A 7,780-nucleotide genomic window follows, 5' to 3' on the forward strand; every position below is an offset into this window, starting at 1 on the left:
GGGGTAGTGCTGGGGGGGGGGGGGGCGGGGGGGCTGCAGCACTGGGGGGAAAGATGTAAAAAAAATACAGGCTCGGTAGAAAAGTTGTCCCTGCAGTTGCCAGGGGCCGGCTCTGCCCCAGGGCTGGGGGGCACTGCCCCCCCCCCCGGCAGGGCACTAACAGGCTCCCTCAGCAAGGCTAGGACCAGCACCCCCCTCTTGACTCACCTCCCTCCTCCCCATAGCCTCGGGGAGGTACAGGAGGGTCCTCCTGCCCGTCGGGGTGGGGGGGCACTGCTAGTGGCAGGGCCCCCCCACCGGCAGGGGATTCCCTGCAGCATGGGGCTGGTTTCCAGTGTCTTGCCCACCCCGGGGCTGTAGTCCTGAGGAGGTGTCGCGCCTGCCCCCCATGGCAGAGCTTCAGGAAGTAGCATCCTGGACCTTCTCCCCAGGTGTGTTCAAGGGACCCAGCTGGGACCCAGCCCTGGGGGTTGCCCCCTGAAGCAGGGCAGACAGCCCCTCCCCCGGACAGGGTTCCTTTGACCTTTGCACAGGACAGGATGCTCCCCAGGGGTGAACATGGAGTGGAGACAGTGCCGTGGCCTGGCCCCACAAGCATCACAGCTCCTGCCTGGGCTCTGTCCAGCCCACCCCACAGGAGTGTGGGGCAGCTGCACCATCAGGTGAAGGAGAGGGAGGGAACAGCCAAGCCTCTGTCCCAGAGCAGGCTGGGAGGGTCCTGTCTCCTTGAGATGCCCCCCCACCCCCCAGTGTCCATGCTGGAGGCTACAGGCTGCCCAGCCGGTCATGTCCAGCACAGTCAGTCTCCCAGCACCGCCGGAAGTGAGCAGGGGCGGGCTGGCCGCAGCGTCAGCTCCACGTTCCCCCTGCAGACAGGCCGGCTCCACGGTCCCACGTCCAGGCTGTGCCCTGGCCTCAGTGGGGCGTGGGGTGATGGTCTGAGCTCTGGGCTGCCCTGGCCAGCTGGAGACACTTGTCGTAGAGCCTGGGGGGGCTGCCCTGTGCCTCCCACTCCTGCCGCTTGACCTTGACGGAGGCCGCGGGCCACACCTGCCACCGCCCCAGCGTGTTCTTCAGGTGCCGTGCGGGCGCCAGGATGGCCCGGCCCAACCCGATACAGCTGGGAGAGAACAGGAGCGTGCTTAGTCCAGGGAGCGCCAGGCCACTGGCACCATGGGAGGATCCCAGCCCTCGGCCCACTGGGGAATCAACCCCTATGGGGCTGAGGAGGGAGGATGGGAGGAAGGCAGGGGCCCAGATCCCCCAGTTCCACCCTGCTCCCGTGGGCCCATAGGGGCATGCTGTAGGGAGCTGAACTGAGCCTCTTCTCTTCCAGCCTCCCATGGCCTCTAAGCCTGGGCACTCCTCCCAGCTCCCCTGCTTGGCCAGCCTGCCCCATGTGCCCCACTCAGGCTGTGACTTCTGCCAGATCCCACCATGACACTGCCGCTGTTAATGACGGAGTGCTGCCAGGCAGCTCTGGGGCAGGGAACTGGAGCCGAGAGGGGCAGGGGGCTGGGCAGGGGAAGGGGCTCCTCCAAGTGAGCACCTGCCCTCGCCCCTGCTCCAGGTGGGGAAAGGGCCCCGAATGCCCACGGCACTGCATGGGGGCCCTCAATGCTAGCGGTGCCCCCAGCCTGGCCCTCCACTACACAGGGGATCCAGGCTCCAAACCCTCCCGCCCTCTCTATGCGCAGGGTGATCCTGTGCTGCCACCCGGTGGTGAGAAAGCCACATTGCAAGCCTAGCCTGGGCTGCCCCCTTCCAGCACCTCCATGGGGATCTTCAAGCAGATGTAGAGCCCAAACCAGGCAGCACCCACGTACCAGCATAGGGGACCTCCCCACAACACCAGACTGGGAACCCAGGCTGCAGGGGACTCCATGCCACCTTTCTCCCACCCTGGGACTCTGAGCCCCAGCCCAGGGCACGGAGGCTCTGAGCCTGGTGGTGATGTTGCACTCACTTGGGCTGCTGCTCCCCATCGGCACAGCCCCTGGGCGGCTCCAGCACGAAGCAGGCCATGGAGATGAAGTCGGACAGCACCTCCTCCTCCACCTCATTGGGGCCCTTCGTCCTGCGCAGGAACCGTGCCAGCCTGTGGGGACAGGCACAGCTCACAGCGGGACCCCACTGGGGGCAGAGAGGCAATGCTGGGCAGGGGCCAGCGCCCCACCAGACATGCACCAAGCGCCCCTGCTCCTGCAGAGTCCCCAGCACCTACACCCCATCCTTCCCCCTCACCCGTTGCAGAGAGCACCTGGCCCAGTCCCTGGGAGCCAGGGTTAGCTTGGGCAACCGTGGGAAGGAACAGGCCCAGTGTCAGGCCCTTGGCCCCTCACTCTGTACACCAATCAGAGCAGAGCTAGCCAGTGCCAGTCCCAGCACCGGGCACCCACCCAGCTGCACCCCAAAGGGCATGGGGCTCTAGAGGGGGCCCCACTGCCTGAGGAGGTGGTACGCACCTGCGGGTGCAGTTGCAGTGGAACAGGGTGCGGGAGTCTGGGTTGCGCAGCTGGTACTTGACCTCATGGGGCGCGATCTTGTGCTCACACTGGTCAAGGCGCCGGTAGCATCCACAGCTCCTTCCTGGGGCTGGGGGGAGGGAGTTGGGCTCGGGGTCAACTGAGGCACATCACTCGGGCCCCCCCCCCCCCCCCCAGCGGGTCAGGGGCCCAGAAACTCTACCCAGGGCCTCGGTATGCACAATGCTGTGCCAAGTGCCACGGGCACCCAAGCTCTGTGCACACACACCATGGGCATGGGCAGTCTCTGGGCGTTCCCCTGCAGAGCATGCCACCCCCGAGAACCCATGGCAGCCCCCCAGCCCCCTCTGCTCCCCCGCCCTCGTGCCCAGAGCCCTCACTCACCCCGGTGGCTCAGCTTGGGCGGGTGCAGTGTGGGGGTGTGGTGTGGCTCCAAGGCTGGGGGGAGTGGCGAGTTAGTCCTTTGGGCAGGGCGCGCTGAGTCCCTGTCCTGGGGCTGCCCTGCCCCCTCCATTCTAGCCCCACCAGGGGGTGGGTGCTCAGTCTCTGGTGTGGGGCCCTGCTCGGAGGCCCTCGTTGTAAGGGGTGGTGACTCCTGCCCCAGGGCTGGGACACGCCTGTGTGGGGTGGTGGCCGCATCCTCAGCAGGGGCAGGGGGCAGCGTGCCCAAGCCCCTGCGTGGGGGGGGCGTGACAAGCCTTTGATCTTCTCTGGGGCTCTGTGACCCCTGGGCCCCATCATCCTGCCCAGGCCTCTTCCTGTTCTTCCTCTGGTGCTTCCTGCCCCGCCTGGCGTTCTTCTTGCCCTTGCTCGGCGGGTGCGGAGCAGGGCTGGCCGTCTCCCCCCGGGGCAGGCCATAGTGGTACTGGCTTTGCTGCACCATCCGGGCCAGGGCTACGGGGCCATAGCGTTTACACCTGGGAGCAGAGGGGGAGTGAGACAAGGCAATCCCCCAAACTCCCACTCCCTCCAGGGCTGGGCTGCTGGAGCTCCTGACAGCCATGTCCTGGCTGGCACCGTGCCCCCATCATGTGGGAGTGCCGGGGCGGAGCTTACTGGCTCCATCCCACCTGCCAAGTCGTGCCACCTGCAGCAGCCAGTCAGGGAGCGGGACACACCCCACCGGTGCCCAGCTGCTTCGCCACAGCACACCCTCCCCCACACAGGGCCAGCCAGGGAACCCCAGCCTTCCCAGAGCCTGCCCTGGCCGAGCAAGGGAGCCACAGCCTGGGGCCAGTACACGGCCATGGACACCGGCAGTCTATGTCCAGCGGGAGAGATGGGGTGACAGAGGCCTCCTAAACCCAGGGTTGTGAGTTCAATCCTTGAGGGGGCCACTCAAGGATCTGGGGCAAAAATTGGGGATTGATCCTGCTTTGAGCAGGCGGTTGGACTAGATGATCTCCTGAGGTCCCTTCCAACCCTGATATTCTATGAAAGAGGCAGCCCAGGGCAGGAGAAGGGAGGAGGGCCAGGTTCTCTGCCGGGCACGCTAGCCCAGCAGCCCTGCAAGCTCTGCGGCGATCGCCCACACACTGGATGGCAGCAGAGCCTAGGACCCCCACCGGCAGGGCTGGGTTCCACCATAGGCCCCCTGCCCACTATCTGCCCCCTGCTGACCTGTCTTTCCCCCGTTCCCCTCCACCATTAGAGGACAGTCACCTGGTAGAGTCCCCATGTGCCCCGCACCCCACCACCAGCCAGAACTGCAGGGGACACCCTGTGCTGGGCGAGTCTGTCCCTCCCTTCCCATCCCGCCCCGAGTCCTGGGGCTCCCTACCACCTTGGCACGGTGCCACGAGCAGCCTGGCTGAGACCCTGCCTGGCTGGAGAATCACTTCTAGAGATGTCTTGAGTTCAGTGACCTCACCGCACTGCCAGGGCAGGTGGCGGCTCCGCCATCCCCAGCCGGTGCCAGGCCTGTGTCTGCTCCACAGCTCGCCAGAGGCAGTGTCCGTCCTATTCCTGCGCTGTCTCCCACACCTGAGCCAACCCTGCTCCCGCCGGTATGCCCATGGCCGCTCCATGCGGTCTGGCAGGATTCGGGATGTCTGATGAGCTGACGTGGAGTCATGGGGCACCTCCTGAGAGCCCCTGGGAAGCTGATCTCTGCGCCCCATCACGTGGCAGCAGGCTCTCAACCCCAGGAGCACCCTGGAGAGGAGCCCGCGGTGTAGGGGTGGATGGGAATGCTGCCCAGCTCCGGTTCTACCTTCAGTGCCTTCAGCACTGCTAGCAAAGGGCATTGCAGGGACACACCAGTGAGAAACCTGGCACAGCCCCCTCTCCAATGACGCAGTCAGGAGCCCGGCCTGCTGGGCGCAGTGCCCAGAGACGCTTCCCTGAACCTTGGCTTGGGGAAATCGGCTGCAACTCCAGCCTGCCCCGCCTGACGGCCCTGGTGTCAAAGAGCCCCCCTGAGAAGCTGGGCATGGTTCTGTGAGCAGGGCCAGGGGCTCAGGACCCTGCATGGGTACTCACCCTCCCCACCAGTGCCAGTCCACACATGCTTCGCTCTCCTCCAGCACGAAGCACGGGACCTCCAGCAGGTTGAAGAAGGTGATGCCGACGATGTTGGAGATGGTGTCGTTCAGCTCCAGCAGGCACTGCTTGAACCTACAACCCAGCGAGGGGTGTCAGAGCCGCGGGCTGCGCAGTACAAGGGAGCCAGCCTGGACGCTGGCAGGCGGGTGAGGAAGAGCTGGCTCGGAGACGAAGGGCACAAGGCGGGCAGCGGGGGCAGAGAAGGGACTGCAGAGGAGCCCTGCTGCTGTCCAATCCCAGCCCCCTCCCACGCTGAACCCCTGGTTAGCGGCTCTGTTGGGCATGCAAGGTGACAGCGACAGGCCCCCGCACAGCCCGTGATCCAGGAGTCGCCAGGGAAAGGGGCAGTCGGGGTCTGCCGGTGTCTCCATGGGACCTGGGGAGTTGAGTCGTTTCCAGCCAGCCTCCCGCTGGCCCTGGACACTGGAGCAGGGGTGGGCCCTCTGGAGCCGCACAGCTGTGGGTGGGGCTGGGGGCTCCCAACCAGGCTGTGCAAAATGGGCAGAGGAGACCTGCAGGCCTCACTGCCCCCAGCTCTGCTGATGCTCCTCAATCCTGACTCAGAGCCCCACCACTCTAGGCATCTCCTGAGCCCAAAGTGCCAATGCTGGTGCCTGGGTGGGTTTGCGATACAGACAGCCCCCAACTTCTCTGCCCTGGGGAGCTGGTGCAGCACCAGGCTAGTACGGCCTGTGCCAGGCTCTCCCATGCCAGCCCGCTCACCTGGCATCGCAGTCGCAGTGCGAGATGGTGTGCAGGCGGTAGTTGCGGATGCCGTAGTTGTACTCCAGGGCAGAGAGCTGCTCTGCGCATTGGTCGTGTTCCCGGCAGCACAAGTCTGGGCCCTGGAAGATTCCTGCAGGGAAGGGGTGGCTGGCTCAGGGGAACTGGCGCAGCATTGCCCAGCAAAGCAAAGCAACAGCCTGCAGAGGCCGCAGCACCCTCGCTGCTGCCCCCTGTGAGCGATGGGTGGGGCACCTATTGGCAGTGCAGGAGGGACCTGCAGGGTGGGTTATTGTCACACACACTGGCCACGATCCCCAGGAGGGAAGAGCACCCAACTCAGGCTGGACATGCAGGGGTGGTGGCTCTGTGCTGGCTGAAGGTCTGGCCCCATTAGGGTATCTCTAGGGCCTCCCTCAGTAGCCTGTGGAATGTCTTGGCCCCATGGGGCACCTTGGCCCACTGACACCATGCTCAGGAATGCAGCAGCCTCGAATCAGCTCCCGCAGATACTTACACCCCTCCTGCAGGGGTCACACACAGAGGCTCGCAGGTTGGGGCGGGTGAATTCCCCAGGGAGCAGGGCCAGCCAGCCCTGGGGTCACCAGGGACCAGCCCCATCTACCAAGATGATAAAAGACACAACTGAGGGACACTGAGCTGTCCTGGGAGCCCACCTCTCCCGGTCCCACTGGAGCCACAGCTAGGCCAGAGTCACTGACTTGCAGCAAATCCAGCCCCTTCAGCTCCTGCAGGCAGCATAGTGAGGAGACTGGGCAGCCCCACGAGGGGCTGTCTCCCTGTCCCCAGACCTGCCAGGCCCCATGGTGATTTGGGCCCAGGCGTTTGCCATAGGGTGACCACTAGGGCAAAGGCAGGAAGCTCATTTAACCCCCTTCAACTCATTCCAGCCTCTTTGGCCTTAGCTTGGGACCTGCCAGCTCCCCCTGCCCACAGTGCTGGGTCCCAGCTCTGCCCCGGGGAGCTGGGGGCACTGGGGATGTTGCAGCTCTTACCTAACTCGGTGAGGTTCTCTGCAGAGTCCCCAGCTCCACACCACAGCGTCCCTGGCATCGTCCAGCCCCGCCGGGTCCTCCTGCGCCCACGCTCCTCTCGGGCCAGTCCTGCCCACTTGCCCACGGGCGCTCTCCTCACCCGGGGCCTGCCAGCCCCCAAGGGCTCAGCCCTGCTGCAGGTGTTCACGTGCTGGGCCAGGCTGTCCAGGGCTTGCTGGCGCGTCGGGCTCCAGGGGCTGGCAAAGAGGCTGCTCTGCGGGCGCTTGGCACAGGACTCCTGGTACAGGTGCGTGAGCCAGGGCTCTTCCTGGATGGAGCAGGCCAGCAGGTGCCCATCCCCATCCCAGGCGCTCTGGAAGAGGGCCAGGGCGCCGGAGCGCTGGCTGAGGAAGCTCAGGTATCTGGTGCCCGCCGCCTCTATGTAGCAGAAGGTGTCGCTCCTGCTGAAGGACCCTGGGGACCCGCAGGCCCCCGGCTCGGCTAGAGAGATCAGCGCCCAGAGGATCGGCCACATGGTTCCCAGCCGGCGCCGGCCAGTGCGGGGAAGCGGCCAGCCCAGGGGCGCCCGGCGGGGCGCGCTGGCAGCTGGGCGCGGAGCCGGCGGACGGAGGAAGCTGAGCCCCGCGCCCTGCCCGGCTTTAAGGCGACGCGGCAGCCGCGTGGGGTGAGGCGGCGACTCCAGCACTGGGAGGGCTGGGCCGCCGGCCGGCCGCTGATTGGGCCACGCCCGCCTCTGGCCCCGCACATGGCGGGGAGCTGCCCCGGCGGGCTCGGCGCTGCGGGCGCCGGGCCATGGCTGGGCCCGGAGAGGCGGATCCCTGCCCCCTCAGTGCTTGGGGCGGCAGCATGTGGCTTGGCCGCCGGGATCACGCACGCAGGCCCCCGCTGGTCTCCTGGCTCCTCTCCGGCGCCCGTGGCGGGGGGGACTCAGGTGGGCTGCCCCACGCTCAGCACAGGCAAGGAGGAGCCAGCAGGGCCCTTGGCACGGTGCCCTACCCAATGGGCCTTGCC

The 7,780-nt window shown here is 66.5% G+C and overlaps 1 protein-coding gene across 1 annotated transcript; it reads right to left on the minus strand.

The window, feature by feature from the left end:
- Positions 1–76: 76 nt before the first annotated feature.
- Positions 77–7,395, minus strand: PLA2G3 (phospholipase A2 group III). The gene is made up of 7 exons (XM_084648725.1): positions 6,770–7,395; positions 5,754–5,886; positions 4,968–5,102; positions 2,871–3,403; positions 2,466–2,595; positions 1,967–2,098; positions 77–1,120 (listed from the first exon to the last, which is right to left on the minus strand). The coding sequence occupies exons 1-7, from the start codon at positions 7,281–7,283 to the stop codon at positions 916–918; spliced, it is 1,782 nt and encodes a 593-aa protein (XP_084504851.1). The 5' UTR covers positions 7,284–7,395; the 3' UTR covers positions 77–915.
- Positions 7,396–7,780: the final 385 nt, after the last annotated feature.

The sequence above is a fragment of the Lepidochelys olivacea genome (genome assembly GCF_965140295.1).
Source record: "Lepidochelys olivacea isolate rLepOli2 genome assembly, chromosome: 15".
Lineage (NCBI taxonomy): Eukaryota > Metazoa > Chordata > Testudines > Cheloniidae > Lepidochelys > Lepidochelys olivacea.

Coding starts and splice junctions, on each gene's coding strand:
- PLA2G3 (XM_084648725.1), bottom strand. CDS start 7,283: ATGTGGCCGATCCTCTGGGCGCTGATCTCTCTAGCCGAGCCGGGGGCC. Junction 3,404..4,967: donor GACTGGCACTGGTGGGGAGG/GTGAGTACCCAT, acceptor CTCTGCTCCCAG/GTGTAAACGCTATGGCCCCG. Junction 2,099..2,465: donor CACTGCAACTGCACCCGCAG/GTGCGTACCACC, acceptor CTGTCCCCACAG/GCTGGCACGGTTCCTGCGCA.